The 16,268-nt window shown below is 43.1% G+C and overlaps 1 protein-coding gene across 1 annotated transcript; it reads left to right on the top strand.

Moving 5' to 3' along the window:
• Positions 1 to 1,923: 1,923 nt before the first annotated feature.
• On the top strand, positions 1,924 to 6,540 carry NHLRC1 (NHL repeat containing E3 ubiquitin protein ligase 1). Its single transcript, XM_036395960.1, has one exon. It carries the CDS (start codon positions 1,924 to 1,926, stop codon positions 3,283 to 3,285), a length of 1,362 nt encoding a protein of 453 aa, XP_036251853.1. The 3' UTR covers positions 3,286 to 6,540.
• Positions 6,541 to 16,268: the final 9,728 nt, after the last annotated feature.

Consider the following 16,268-nt stretch of genomic DNA (forward strand, 5'->3'; position numbering starts at 1 on the left):
GAGCCGGGGAGAGAGGTGATGTTCAGAGAAGGCAAGTGCAGGGTCCTGCACCTGGGAAAGAAAATCCCAGGGTCCCAGCACAGGCTGGGGGTTGACCTGCTGGAAAGCAGCTCTGCAGAGAGGGACCTGGGAGTCCTGGTGGTCAGCAAGTTAGCCAGCAGTGTGCTCTTGTGTCCAAAAAGGCCAGGGGTGTCCTGGGGTGCATTAGGAAGAGTGTGGTCAACAGGTTGAGGGAGGTGATCCTGCCCTTCTACTCAGCCCTGGTGAGGCCACATCTGGAGTGCTGTGTCCAGTTCTGGGCTCCTCAGTACAAGAGAGACCTCAACATGGAGCAGGTCCAGCAGAGGACCATAGAGATGGATGGGAGACTGGAGCATCTTATGAGGAAAGGCTTGCTTATGAGGAAAGGCTGAGAGAGCCATTGTTTATCCTGGATAGGAGGCAACTGAGAAGGGACCATCAATGCTTACAAACATCTTTAAGGGCAGTTGACAAGAGGATGGGACAGGACTTTACATTGATGCCCGGGGATGGGAAAAGGGGCAAAAGGCACCAACTGAAACACAGGAAGTTCCATCTGAATATGAGAAAAATCTTCTCTACTTTGAGGTTGACAGAGCACAGCAACTTCTACCCTTTGCAGCTTGTTTTGAAAGGAAAGGTATGATTGCAGTGTAGTGTATCCTAATTCGTCAAGAATAGAAGGCGAGTAAAAGCCATGGGGCTTTTTAGAATGCCATAGTCCTAGAGCTGCAATGGGTCTGCTGGTTTTAGCACAGCAGTCCCCATGCCCACAGCTCATTGGAACACTCAGTATTGCTCATAGATACTCGTGTTTCAAGGCTGGGTAGACAGAGAGAAGAAGGGATGCAGCCAGTGGGCCAGTGCAAGCTGAGAGCTGCTGGTTTTGTTTTCACTCCTGGCCAGTACTGCAGCTACCAGGTTTAAGCATCTCCTTCCTTTCAAGTTTTTTCCGGATGCAACATGAGAGCTCCCAAAGTTTATCTCAGACATTGAGATATGTGATAGCTGCAAAAGGCCAGGCGCTTGGCACGAGGCTGCCACATGCCCTGTGGTGTCCTGCACAGGACTCCCAGGCATGCAACAGCCTGGCAAGAGCAATGCCACGTGCCAAAACAGCCATTTTAGGATGTGTAAGATCTGTGTGTACCCTGTAACTCTTTTGAGAATTCCCTGTAAATACACCTAGCAGAAGGAGCACATGTTGTCCATGCACCTTACAGAAATGCATGTATGTGCCTGTCTGAGAAATGTGTCTACTAGTGCTGAATGTAAATATTTTCTAAATTTTGCCAGAACAGCGGAAAATGCAATTAAACCAAGGTGTTCACAGGGATAGAGAATATCTCCTATGAATACAGGTTGAGAGAGTTGGGATTGTTCAGCCTGGCTGCTCTGAGGAGACTTTAGAGCAGCCTTCCAGTATCTGAAGGGCCTGCGGGAGAACTGGAGAAAGACTTTTTACAAGGGCATGTAGTGACAGGACAAGGGGAAATCTGACAGAGAGTATGTTCAGGTGATATATTAAGAAGAAATTCCTTAGTGCAAGGGTGATGAGACTGGAACACGTTGCCCAAAGAAGCTGTGGATGCCCCATCTCTGGAAGTGTTCAAAGGTTGGATGGGGCTTTGAGCAAACTGATCTATCCTGGTCATCCCTGCCCATGGGAGGGGGATTGGAACTAGATAATCATCAAGGTCCCTTCTAATCGAAACCATCTAGTGATTCCACAATTTTGTAAAATTGTGGCTTAATTCCTTACTCTGGTAGGGGCATAAAGAGAGTTAGTAGCGGTATGGTAATTCGATAACTGGATGTCTGTAAGAATCTGGTGAAATCTATGTGAATATTCTGGCGGGTAGTTGAATATTCTGGTGGATATTTGGATGTCCTGGTGGCTATATGAGCACGGGTGTGTGTGCGGGTGCAGGCTGGGTACAGGGACACTCCGCGGTCCCGGCGGAATGGGCGGCCCGGGCCCTGCTCCGCCCCCGCTGGCCCGCAGGGGGCGCGCGCCCGCCTCGGCCGCGCTCAGCGCCCGCCCCGCTGGGCCCGGGGATCCGGGGCCGCCGCGGGGGCTCCGATCGCTCTCCTCAGGCGGGGATGGCGGCGGAGGACGAGGCGGAGCTGAGCCTGCTGGAGTGCCGGGTGTGCTTCGAGCCGTACGGCCCCAACGGGCAGCGGCGGCCGCTCAACCTGCCCTGCGGGCACGTCCTCTGCCGGGGCTGCGTGGGGGCCCTGGCCGGCGCCGAGCGCCAGAGGTTGGAGTGTCCCTTCTGCCGGCGGCTCTGCGGGCCCGCCGAGACCAGCGAGTGCCGCCCGCTGCTGCAGCTGCTGGAGCTCCTGGGCCCCGCCGGCGGCGGCCTCGCCTCGGCCCTGGGCAGGAGCGGCGGCGGGACGGCGGCGGCGGCCCCCGCGGGGCTCGGGCTGCGGCTGTGCCTGGGGGGCTGGGGGTCGCTGGTGAACCCCACCGGGGTGGCGGCCTGCCCCGGCTCGGGCCGCCTGGCAGTGGCACACGACGGCAAGAAGAGGATCCACGTCTTCGGGCCGAGCGGGTTCTGCCTGCGGCGGTTCGGGGAGCGAGGGGACGCGAACAACGACATCAAGTATGCGCTCGATGTGACGGTCACGTCGGACGGACACGTGGTGGTCACCGACGGCGGGGACTGCTCCGTGAAGGCCTTCGATTCTGAGGGAAGGGGGGTCCTGGCCGTCCGGGAAGGCTTCTGTTTGCCATGGGGCTTGGATGCCACCGCCAAGAGCGAAGTAATCCTGACCGACTCGGAGGCTGGCGCGCTGTACCGCTTGGCGGCCGACTTCCAAAGGGGGGAATTAAAGAAGTGTCAGATGATCCGGTCCCGGCTTGTCAGCCCCAGAGCTGTTGCTGTCTGCCAGAGCTCGGGTGCTGTCGTGGTGGTAGAGCACCTGAAAGCTCGAGGAGCGAGCAAGGGCAGCAGCCGAGTGACGATATTCAGTGCGGAGATGGATCTCATCGGCCAGATGGACAGCTTCGGTCTGAACCTCGTTTTCCCCTCCAGAATATATGCTACGGCTGTGGCCTTTGACAGAGAAGGTCGTGTTATAGTAACGGATGTTTGTAGCCAGGCTGTCATATGCTTAGGGAAACCTGAGGAATTTCCCAGCTTTAACCCTCTAATTAGCCACGGGCTTTCTTATCCTGTCGGACTGACTTACACGGCTAACAATTCCCTCGTCGTTTTAGACAGTGGTGATCATTCAGTGAAAGTATATAGCTCTACCTGAGTGGGCTTAAATGCTTCCTGCTGCAGGCTCAAGCTGCTTCTGGCCATAAAGCGTGCGGAGTTCTGGAGTTTGTAGGAGTGGAGGGAGGAGGCGGTTTTTGGGCTTTGAGTGTGAAATCACCCTCTGACCAACACGCAGTGCTTCCTGCAAAACTTGTGTCACGTCCCTTGCCTACCTGTGGGAGAGGACCTGGCTATTGCTGCCTGTAGCCAACAACTAATCAACCAAACAAATCACTTAGCATTTGAAAACTATTCCATGCCTTAACAACCAAGTGGTTTTGGTTCTTTTTGACACGTAATCAAAGACCAGCACGTGTGAAAGTAATGCATCATTTATTTACATTTCCCAGCACATAGTTACCACTATGCTTAATTAAGTATAGATACACTCCTGACAGAACTGTTTCCAGGGATTGTGCATAAGGAAGGAGATTGCCTTGACAGCATGATTGGAGAAATTGAAGCCTCCATTCAAGGTTGCATAAATCCAGCTAAAATCATTGCGATGGAGGAGCCGCCACTGATGAGTGAGTTATGGGAAGTGAAATCATGTTCAAAGTCTATTTTTTCCAGGAAAATGCATTTCTGGGGGCACTCTTTTCTCTGCTAGTTTATTCCCACCTTTAGTAAGGTTGTACTGGAGCACTTTGTCTTCCTCTAAAGTGCCCAAGTCTGTGTCTTAACCTGGAGATAATCTGGTGTGTGGTTACACAGCGTGGGCTGCTTTGCCTAAAAGCCTCTTGAAGTATTCACGTTTAGACCACAAGTACTCCTGCATTATGTAAGTTTGAGTTGGCTCTGCTGCTAACACAGCTACATGTAGGAGGTTTTCAGCACTACCTGCCCCTGTTTTGCCATTAATATGGTGTTTTTGCACTCCCAAACCCCAGCATTCGACTGCAAATTGAAATGTTAGTGAGAGGTAAACCTCTTTTTTGTAGCTTCCAAATGAGATTTTGTTGATTGTGAACACACAGAAGATTTAGATCAGTTTATATTCTCTTGTTTTACTCACAGTGATATTATATTCTCATTTATATTCTCACAGTTTTACTGTGGACACAGGTCCTTTTGCCTTATTTCATAGTAGAAATTAGGGTATATAGGACTTATTTTGAGAAGGATTTAATACCCCCACTAGAAGTCACTGCTGCATTTTTAGGCATTTATGTGCTGCTAAAATGATTACTTAGATAGTTCAGCATTAAAATGAAGTTAGATATAAATGTGAATGCTATCTGAAGTAGAGACGAGTAGGTTAAAATGGCATAAAACTTTTGGGGTAATTGTGAAATCATTAATATTAACTAATGTAATTTGAAATTCACAGGCATTCTATCAGTAAATTTTTTATCTGGCTTTTGGTCTGACTTCAGGGCATTTAATAACTGCGTGTGTTACAGCACCCGTGATTTGCCAAATACTTACATTAAATTGGAGCAGTTTAGCCCTCTAATTCAGCCAATGTGTTAATCTGTCTCATGTCAGCATTTATATAAACAAACCAAATCTATTAATTGCAGCTATTTGTAAAGGGTAATTGAACAGTGACCTGACAATAAAGTGTGATTTGCTTACTTCTATATTTTAATAATTTAGTGATAATTCCTCATGTTTTTTCATCACGTTTCCTTGTTACAACACCATTTCTGTATTGCTGTTGCCCTGTAGATGTTTTTTTCTTCTGTTTGGTGATATCTTGCAGAAATTGCTGTAGAGTCATTTTTTGCTATTGAAAATTATATGGATGTGCAAAGTTGGTATTTTTCAGCCTCCTCTACTGCCTGGCCAGAGAGCAAGTGCCTTTGGAAGAACCAGAAATCCTCCTTGGCTGTTCTGCAGTGTGAGCTGTATGGCCCTGAGCAGGAGCCCAGCAGGGAGGTCAGGAAGGAAATTTGCTCAGAGAAGGAGACCCCTGAATGATACATTCCTTTCTAGATGCCAAGGAGACTCCTGCCTTTGATAGAACCATTTAGATAACACTTCCTTTGGGGGACTGCTCTGTGTCAGAATGCATGCAATGCCATCAATGCTGTATTCATACATAATTAATACTTTGTCACAGTAACACTTCCTCTTAACCATGGGCTGTGAGCTTTCATCTCCTCAAACCTTTGTGTGCACCAGGAGCTTGGTTTTGCTACTAAATTAATGGATGGGAAAATTTCCTAGGACCTAGTGCCATGTAGGCAACTTTCCAGCAGCCGAAATGCTGATTTTTAAACATTTGACTCATACTGTTTTAAAATCCACAAAAACTCCCATTTGCCCATTCTGTTCCTGATTCCTTTGGTAACTAGAAATCACTTGATTTTTGGGTTTGGAAGCAAAATAAACTTTGGGACTTTATTCCACCTAATAGATTTTTTTTCTTTGTGCCATCTCCTGTAGTCTCTGCTTTACCTACCTACTGAAAGCAAATTTCTGTGAACAATGCAACTGTTTTTTTACTCTACAGCTTGGTGCTTAGTGTACAACCATTACATTCTGCATTAATTTGATGCAGATGCCTAAATTGAGAAGCCATAATTAACTGTATAAAACCAAGTATTAAAAATTTTGAGTTCTTTGGTGCTTAAGGGAAAATGCAGCAGTAAAGCTTTAAATCTGCATAAATCTTTCTTTTGACACAATATCTTGTGTTCTGAGACAGGGATGGCAAATATTGAAGGGCCGATGGTTGAACTGATTCCTTAGGTTTGGGGTCTGACTGGCTGTGCTTGGAATGGAGATAGCTAGATATGTGCTTACCTTTGGAAAAGAGTGGTGGCCATTCCATTTAGAAAGGAACATAGAACTGTGTCTAGATGCTTCAGTGACAATTAGTGTTGAGTTTATTTTATAAAAATCCATCACCTTTGCATAATTTTCTGCACCTCATGTTCTAGCCATTGGATTAAAACCAAATATATGGACAGTCTTCCTTTAGTGTCATGTTTTCAGCCCCTAGTAGAGATTGCTCTGTTGTACACACACACACACACACACACACACTGCAATTCCTATTTGGTTTATTTTTAAGCACTGATCTCATGTTGCATATAAACATATCAGGTTATGTTGACAGTGTTAAGGAATTAAAGGAATCAGACGAGTTTCAGCAATGCATATTGAGATGATGTTCTGTGACATATATATTTTTTGTTTTGCTTGTGAAGAAAATAATTTTAGATAAAGAATGTATTTGTTTCAGATTGATGAATAAGGGAGAAAGGGTGAAAAAAATAAAGTTTATTTCATTTTGGCCATTGTACATTTGAGCACCTGTCCATTCCCTCCAGTCACATTGCTGTGCACATCAGTTTGATCTTTATATTTTTCTAAAACATGCATGTAACATCACTGTAGCATTTTTTAATATGGACTAATTTCAGGGGAAGAGGGGATCTCCTATAATATCCAGCCCCCAAACCACTAAGAATGTTATAGAGCAGGTCCATCAAGATGATAACCTATAATATAGGAGACCTTTCTCTTCTCTTCTCTTCTCTTCTCTTCTCTTCTCTTCTCTTCTCTTCTCTTCTCTTCTCTTCTCTTCTCTTCTCTTCTCTTCTCTTCTCTTCTCTTCTCTTCTCTTCTCTTCTCTTTTCTCTTCTCTTCCCTTCCCTTCCCTTCCCTTCCCTTCCCTTCCCTTCCCTTCCCTTCCCTTCCCTTCCCTTCCCTTCCCTTCCCTTCCCTTCCCTTCCCTTCCCTTCCCTTCCCTTCCCTTCCCTTCCCTTCCCTTCCCTTCCCTTCCCTTCCCTTCCCTTCCCTTCTCTTCCCTTCCCTCCCCTCCCCTCCCCTCCCCTCCCCTCCCCTCGGGTTTTTTTCCCTGACTCTTCTCAGAGGCTCATCTTGCACTTTGCATATCACCTGTGAGTCACAGCTTCCCTTCACAGGAGCAAAGCAAAAATACAGATATTTTTCAAGTGAGTTCTAAACCTTGCTTTTCATTCAGACATCTCAGGAGAACTGATAGATCATTCAGAGAGCAGCAAGCACTTCTTTGATAGTGTTACATAAACATCCAGGCTTTCTCTAAAGTGTCTCATTTGTGTAACATGTCTGACTTTCCTGGGCAGCCTCTAAGCTCTCTAATACTGGAGAGGTTCTCAGGGAGCAGATGATGCATTGCACTTACACCTTTTTCTCACTACTGCTTTCCAAGAGATTTAGAGATATTCCTGAACTTGGCACTCCAACCTCTCTGTGAGGCAAATACAGTACAAATGTCTTGGCTCTGCAGCTGCAGACAAGAGCTGAGAATCGAAGGAAGCCTTTGGCAGACTTCAGGCTTGATCTTAGAGTTCCCATCAAAAGGTTACCTTAATAAAGCAGGGAGAGTCTGTGTTTAATCACCCTCTTGTCTGGGAGGTGCCTTCCTGATTTTGGAAGATGTTTTAACACTATACCGATGATTTTGTTACTAATTCCTTTGGTGTTTCCTACAAATCATGGAAATTAGTACTTTTCCAAACCACAATGTATTCCTAGATAATTGCTTCCAGTGTGCTCCACAAAAGTGTGTGGTTTTGAAATGCTCAAATTTTACATTAAGGATAGAAAGGAGGAGATCAACTCTGAAAAGGAAAAAAAAATTAATGGAAGGTATCTGTGGCTTAAGCAGAGGGTGAACTCCACCAAGTCAGAGCACAGAGCACACCCATCATTCCAGTAAAAGGAATGCATTCTTAAGAAATGAAGCATTTCAGCCTGGAAAATTGACAAGATGATAAGGGCTGTTGCCTTTTGATTAGTATGTACCTCTGGCAGAGGAATAACCTGCATTCGAACAGATCTTCCACCTACAATTAGACACTTTTTAGATGGCAATCCTTAGGAGAGCTATCAGTTACTTGTAGCTTTTATCTGTTAGTTTGTAGCAAAAATCTGTGGGGAGGAAATAAAGATTTGGAGCAAACTAGGCATTTTAGGGAAGTATGCTCCCTGTAATTGAATTAATACATATGTAGCATTTTCCTAAAGATCTCTCTTAATGTAGGCAATTTTTATTCTTTGCTCACAGGTGAGCACTATATGGACAGAGAGTTGAGGTAAGAGAACAAATCCTGCTTTCATGGAATATATTTTTTAAATCAGGAAACTATTGCTTGTCACAAGACTCCATAAAACATTTAAAATACTTTAAATATCATCATATGCCTTGTAATGAATAAAGGGTAGGTATTTTTAAGCAAGACATAGGATTAGAGATCTAAAATTATAGCTGAGAAAAAGAATTTATATTGAGAAAACTCTGAAGATACTAAGAAAACCAACCAACAAAAAAAAAGATAAAATGTTTTTTATCAAGGCTTGCTTTAAAACTTCTAGTACAAAAAAAAAATGCTATTGAAAGAACTATGCCCCTACATAATCACAGGAGGTAACTCTTACTGGGAATTTTTCCAAATATAAATAGATGAAAGATAAAATCCATTTTATACTCACTTAGCATGATTTCCTGAATAATATGGACTATGGAATTTAACCAGTATTAACCAGTATTTAGTAACTACTGATCTGTACTACCAATAAGAAACAAAGAACAATTGTGTCTTTTACTATCACAGACTAAGGCACTGCCATGAGAAGAAATATAATGTCATTAAAATATGCTTTATAAGAAATCTAGCAAAAAGAGTCAGACAGATTAAGTATTAAAAATATATAATCACTTTAATATGAAAAGGATGTGCCTGGCTCCCTTATCTGTCATTGTCCTTAATTAGGTAGGAAATAGGGCTCTTCAGTGAGTTCTCTGCCAACTTCCCCTCAACTTACAGCATGACATTATGGAGCCAGAAGTATTTAAAGTACATGTATTAGTCTTTTTCTATTCCTAATATTACTTGAACTGACTTGTTTGAGTTAAGGCTTGCTCTGTCATGAGCAGTTTATCTGTGCAGTCATGAGTACTGCAAATGGAATTGTCCACATAAATAAAGGCTGCAGGACTGGGCTTGAAGTCAGGGAGATTCAGGCTAGTGCAGAGGTTTGCCCTGGAGAAGTCTTTGCAGCAGACTTTACGATGACAATTTCTGGGAGTGCTGCTTTGAGTTTTCATGTGCTGAAAGTCCTGTGCATGTTTAGAATACATTATAAGCAATTATAACTTTCAGCATCAGAAATCCTTTGTGAAAGACATTTATTGTAATAGTTTAGCTTTTCTTATTTATTCTTTCATAATATACTGAACCCTTTCTTGGTTCCTAACAGTCCTTTAGACTGAGTGGAGCAATACCACACTTCCCTTTTGGCATGAGCAGTTGCTCAGTAACCAACAAGCTGGGGCAAGACCGACTTTGGACCAGCTTCAGTGGAGACCTTATACCTGAACATGTCTTGCAGATCCTACAGAGGAGGTTTTTAGTCTTAGCCAACAGTTTAGAAAAGGTGTGGTTTTTACACTGTAGTAGAGATTACACTGTGGGTTCTAGTCCCAAGAAGACTGTGTGAAAAGATTTCTAAGGCTGCACGGTAGTTAGCCACTTTTAGTTTTATTTTGCAAGAAGGATTGCTGCCTTTTAAAGACCAAGCAAAAAATGCATCATTTCTTCCCTAGTATGGCAAAGTGAAATTGAAGTTACCCCAGGCCCAGGATTAGAGCTTTTTGTAATTCATTTTGTGATGTTCATAAAACTGTTCAGTACTTGGATTATATTATCATTAAAATGCAGCTGATACTATATTTTACATATTTCCACTGTGTCAGTGTTACTGAGATAAAAAAAAAAAAACCAAAGTCAAACCACTTAGAAAAGTGTACCTTGAAGGCAGAAGTAAATCTTGTCTTTCTTGTATCTCTCTCACTGGATAAATAAAAGCCATGCAACTGAATTATTATCAGACATCTATATCAAGCCATGGACTTTCACCCTTTTGTTTGACTTGACTTAAACCTTAAGTCAGTGTTCTTAATGATAAGGCTAAAGTTTTGATTTCTGAATTTCAATCACATTGTTCCTATTTGTGACTTCTGCACAACCCTTAGCCATTATTCCCAGCTGGTTTAGTCCGTTCCTGAACTGTGTTTCTCATTAGCTGTTGTTCAGTCAAACTGTGGTGTGTATGTGTGTCCTCACCACTTTGATTTCAGAAGAAAGGTTAATTCCCCCAGAGGTTCTGTCCATGTTTTGGTTGTGCTGTGTTACTTTTCTAAGACAGCCTTTCATCTTTGCTGTCAGATTAAAGGGAGGAAACCTCAGATCACAATATGAATTGTGGGAAAGGACCTAAGTCATTCAGGGAATGCCTTTGGGAGACAGGCAATGCAAGCTTTATTACAGGAGAGAAGAGGGACTGTACAATTAAAACTGTGTGTGGACTAACAGTTTTAGGAATCCTTCTACCCCAGCTCCTCCTGTGCCGCTCCATTTGTAATAGTGACTGTGGGAAAAATTAAATCAGAAGTCACTAACTTGCAACTCACTGGTTTGTTGGGGTTTTTGTCAGTCCTCTGCAATAGCAGCAGGCTGGTCCCAGTGACCATAACACTGTATTGGATTTTGAAGTAACATGACAACAAAGGATCCCCAGTGGTTGCACTCTTTGACAGTCTTCAATAGACAAGTGAGAGTATGGTCTATTGATGATAATTTTGGTGGTGGTGGTAGTTTTGAGATTATTATTTTTTGTATGTTTTTAACTTTGATGGTGGTGGTAGTTATGAGATTATTGGTTTTGGTATGTTTTCTTCAGACTGGAGAGAACTGGGAGGAGAAATGATGGGGTGTTTTGTTTTCTAAATAAAAGATCATAAGTCTTATTATGCACCTTAATTAGCACCTTCAGCACTTGTTTCTACCTTCTACAGGAACTGATGAAACCTGCTCAACTTAATGTGAGTCTTCTTGATGACTTCAATAGACAGCACACAGATCCAAGATCTGTGCTGTGCTGACTTCCATCTGTTTTAACAAACACAATTCCACCTCCTCTCTCAAGGCTTTGCCTCACTCAGCTTCCTTACTTTGCTGATGTGCCTGTGTGTAGTGTTCTCCTGTCTAATCTCTTTCAAGCAAGAGCTTCTTTCCTTCTCCACACTTTATGAAGATAACACGTTTGGCTAGAGTGCTTATTTGCCGGCATTGCTACAAAGTAATTGCGTAAAGAGGAATTTTGGCTTGGCCAGCATGGGTAACAGCTCAGCTTTCTCAGTAAGCAAGCCTAGTGGATGTACTCCTCCCTCCCCACCCCTCCTCCTCCTCCCAGAGGCAGGGCCCCAGTTCCAAGTCTCTCCCATGGTAGCCAGCAAAGTTCAGCTTCTCTCTCAAAGCAGAAAGTAAACCAGCAAGGGGACTGTGACTAAGTGCAGAAGGGTTAACAGGAACGCTGCTCTTTTGCTCCAAGAGGCTGCTGCCACTAATCAGGCCGTTTATATTTACAGCTTCCCCACTCACAACTACTGAGCATAAGGCTCACCTCTGAAGACAGAGTCTGAACACTGCTGTGTGTTTGACAGACTGCATGTAGTATCTGTTTGCTAACTGAAGACACTTGAAGTCTACAGACACACTTTTCCTCTCTGTAGAACGAAGGCACACACCTGCACTTAGTAAATGCATGATAATTAGTGATGCTCTGGACAATGTTTGTGAGCCAACTCCCTGCTCACAAGTGCCCTTAGTCTCAATTTGGGACTTGCAGTCACAAGAGAACTGCATGGATGTGCTTGCATACCAGACATTCCTAATCATAAAGATGAAGAGGGGTGAGAGCTTTCTGGATAGGGGGAATAATGGCAGGGTTGTCCTTTCCTTCAGTTCACTGGGGCCTGCCTACTGATTTAAATTGTAAATAACTTTACAAACCAGCTGTGGCACTTTGTTTTCACTTAGGCAGAGCATCTGATTTCTACTAATACATAGGAGAAAACTGAAAGAAAAAAAAAAAAGGAAAATCTCAATTTGACATCAATCCTTTTTCATAACTTAATAGTTATATTAACCATAGATAAGTGATGTCAGCTCCTTTGGGACTTTGTGATCTTACTTTTTAAGGGAACAAAACTTTTCCTTTCTCTTCCCTTTCCACTACCATAAAATATTATCATCACCATGATGTTTAAAGACTGTATAGTGGTACATGTCTGGTAGGGTCAGCAGGAAAGGTTCCCTGCTATCATGTCACCTAACCCAATCAAGCTCACTCTTAAAATTAGCTTAATTTAGCCCTCTGGTCTTCTGTGTAAGAAGCCTTTCCGCTGGGGGTAGATGTTAATTCATTTCCAGCCTGAGACAGAAGGATTGAGGTTGGCAGGGACCTTTGGAGACTATCTGATCCAACTTCCCTTCCCAAGCAGGACCACCTGGTAGCACAGGAGCATGTCCAGATGGTTTTTGAGTATCTGTAAGAATGAAGCCTCTACAACCTCTGTGGGCAACCTGTACCAGTAGTCAGTCACTAGTCAGTCACCTTCACAGTGAAAAAGTATTTCCCAATGTTCAGAGGGAACCTCCTGTGTTTCAGTGTGTGCCCATTGCCTCCTGGCCTGTCACTGGGCACCATTGAAGAGAGCCTGGCTGCCTCTTCTTTGCGCCGTTCTTCAGATGTATCTATACATTGATAAGTTTCCTCCCTTTGAGTCTTCTCCGTACTAAATAGCCCCAGTTGTCTCAGCCCTTCTTAGGAGATGCTCCAGAGCCTGAACCATCTTTGTGGCCCTTCACTGGACTGTCTCCATTATGTCCATGTCCCTCTTGTACTGGAGAGCCCTGCACTGGACACAGCATTTCAGGTGTGGCATCACCAGTGCTGGGGTAGGATCACATCCCTTGACCTGCTGCCAGTGCTCCTCCTAATGCAGCACAGAATAAAAGGACTATAAAAGAGAGTTTACACCCATTTGTTCTTGTCCTAGTGTTTTTCCTGGAACTTCAGTAGCACCATGCTTTTGACTGGCCTGAAAGAAAGCATAAACAGCCATATCCCTTCTCCGTCTTTATTTTTCTAGACTAAACAAACTGAACTTTTTTAGTCTGCTCTTCTTTGATAATGTTCACCATTCCACAGTTCTCCCAGTAACCCTTTAATGTGTCTGTTCTGTTTTGAACTCCTCTTCCTAAATGCTGTACTGAGTTTTCCAGGAAGAATCTCAGCTATGCTTTTTATCATGTCATCTGTACCTCTTCTTTCACTGTAGGAAATAACTGAAGTGATTACTGAACTATATAGATTTTCATTCAGGTATTACTTGGTTGAGTCCAGGATGAAGACCCACAGCCCTGCTCTCCCTGGTATAAACAAATTTACGAAGGTATTTGAGTTGGGGGTGGAGTGTTCCTTGAATTAAAAAAAGGGATGGCATGCAGATAACTAATATCAATAGCAACAAAAATGTAAATAAAGCCACCATTTCTTTCCTGGACAGATAAGGAACGTGAGCTACATAGAACACAACTAACTGTCAGAGGAAGACACAACTGTTGCTCATATCCGAGGTTATAATTGCAGGGATGTTAAATTTCCTTCCATAACCAAATCCCTCCCAAGATGACAGTAAGGTTCAGTTTGGATTCAGTAAAAGCTTTAGTCACACTTTTGTAGTATAGGGATATGTATCCAAGCAATATAAAAATTTTTCTTTACTTCCCATCAGTTTCCTTGCTACCTTTCCCCCCTTTTTTACTTCCAATCAGTTTCTTTGCTATAGCTACATTACACTGCTTCTAAGCTCATTTATTTCTATTAATAGGACTTCTCATCTGGAGGTAGTAATGACCATTAAAGTTCCCACAGTAATTTGAAACTATTTTTCTGTTCTAAGTGATAGGAGATGGGGAACAGAGCTCCCTACCCCCTCTTCTTCACTGAGTGGAGCAAAGAGATTGTCCTCTGCAAAATGGTCATGGAGTTAAATGTAGCTAAAATTAAGCAACTCCACTTACAGGTGGGTTAGTTTAATTTACTACACTGATCTTGGGATACAGTTTATAAAAGCCTATTGCAATATTGTATCAGGGGCAGGGAGAAAATATCAGATTTTTTCAGTGAAATTGCATGTGATATTTTTTCCCCCACAGCAAGGAATGTTTCAGCTCGATGGAGATGTGACTATGCCTGTCTTGGGAACATTCATTTGTTGTAATTGTTCACCTCTGATCCCAGTGTGAGATCTACTGTGGAGCAGCCAAGGTGGGCATGGAGGCAGAGCTAGGGTCAAGCAGAGGGCATCACCCCAACGAGGTGAAACCAATCAGGTAATTCAAAACATTTGTAAATAAGCCTGTAAGCACAGATTTAGTCTGTTCATCACAGAAAGCCAACCCTGTTCAGAGCTGAGGTAGGTTTAAACTGCAGTGCCTGTTCAAAGCTATTTACCTTGTGTAGCTTTGAGCAGCACCTGTCAGGCAGGGTAATCTTTAGGTGCATATATTCTGCATTTGTTCTTAATGCTGGCAGTTCAAACTGCTTCATTTTTTTTCTGAGTGTCAGTAGAGCATTTGTCACTGCAGCCCCTTTCTGGGCCCAGAGTGTTGCCATAAATATGCTGGACATAGAGGACAATTTTCATGCCTCCTGCACAGCTTTAGAGACAGTCAAAACAGATCTTTGATAAGACAGAGGTGGCAACCATCCAGCCTGACTAATGTCCAGCTTGAGTTTGGAGCGAGAAGGAAGTGGAAAAGCAGCCTGAAAAGTGCCCTCAGACAGGTCACTGGATAAATACCTGCCCTCACAGGTACCTACCCTCTTGTAAATTCAGTGAATCTGTCCAGCAGGGTTCCTTGCAAAACCTAGTGATGTGTGACAGAAATTTGGTTCCTGGTGTGCAATTATGGGCAGACATTTGCTTCCCCAGGTGCTCTCTAAATGCATCTTATGAAATGAAAAATTCAAGTTTGCCTGCATAACAGGACACTCATTTTTGTCCTGTCACAAATATAGTCGTATTTTATCCCACCCCTCCAATATGAAATATTTCTCCCTTCCATAATGACCATGCCTCCTTCCTATGTGCTAAATGTTATTTTAAAAAATTGCATGAATTATGAGCCATTCTTCTTTTTCAACAACAGGAACAGTGAACAATGTATCAATTATTTTTTGTTAAAGCTATGGTTTCTTCCTTTTTTCCTAACTTAAGTATAATGTATTAGATTATTAACTTTAAAATATCTCTTGGTTTTATAATATTTATATATTATTTATATGTTTATATTTTTATTACAAATATAATATATTTGTTCATTTTACATCTTTCTGACTGGATGATGTTATAATGTGTTTGGGTTCAAAATAGAGGTTTTTTCTCTGTTAATTCAAATCCTAAAAAATACTTCATAAAATTTTGGAAACACAAAATCTTATTTGGGCCAGTCTTATAAAATACACTCCTTGGGTTAAATTTAGTAGTAGAAAACTTCATTGTAAGCATCTCTTGGATATCAGGTGCTGTAAAATTAAACACTTTGTCTTTCTTTTATCACTTTCAACACAAAAAGAATAGCACTGCTTTCCATGCTCCCACTGCTGCCAGCTCCTCCTCCCCTCTGGCTCCTGTGACACAAGATGAAGTTGGATGTGCCAGTGACAGCATGCATCAGTCAGGCACAGTAAGGTATGTGCTGGGGATGCTGCTGACAAGATAGATATTCTTGGCAGGCTCCGTGACATTTCTCCTTGCCCTTTGCTGAAGAAAGGAGGTCACTGGAACACCATCAGGGCTTCAGGCATCAACCTGGATGCACTGCATCACTCCCCCATTTCCATGTCATGAAGCAGAGCAATTGACCCTTCTGCTCAGAATACGTGGGCAAATCACATCAAATCCCATTACCTGTGTTATGCCTTGGGAAGATGAGGAGCAATTGAAACTTCCCACCAAACCAAAGGAAGGAGCAATGTTTTCTTTATGCTCTTTGCTGAACTGTGGATCAATGGGCAAATGTACAGAAATGCTCTAAGGCAAGAAAGAAGAATGAAACAGATGGAAAACAAGAAACAAACAAAGATTAAATTCTGGCCCTAGTAAAGCTCCAAAATTCCTGTTGACTGTAG

Source organism: Molothrus ater, chromosome 1, assembly GCF_012460135.2.
Source record: "Molothrus ater isolate BHLD 08-10-18 breed brown headed cowbird chromosome 1, BPBGC_Mater_1.1, whole genome shotgun sequence".
Taxonomy (NCBI): Eukaryota; Metazoa; Chordata; class Aves; order Passeriformes; family Icteridae; genus Molothrus; species Molothrus ater.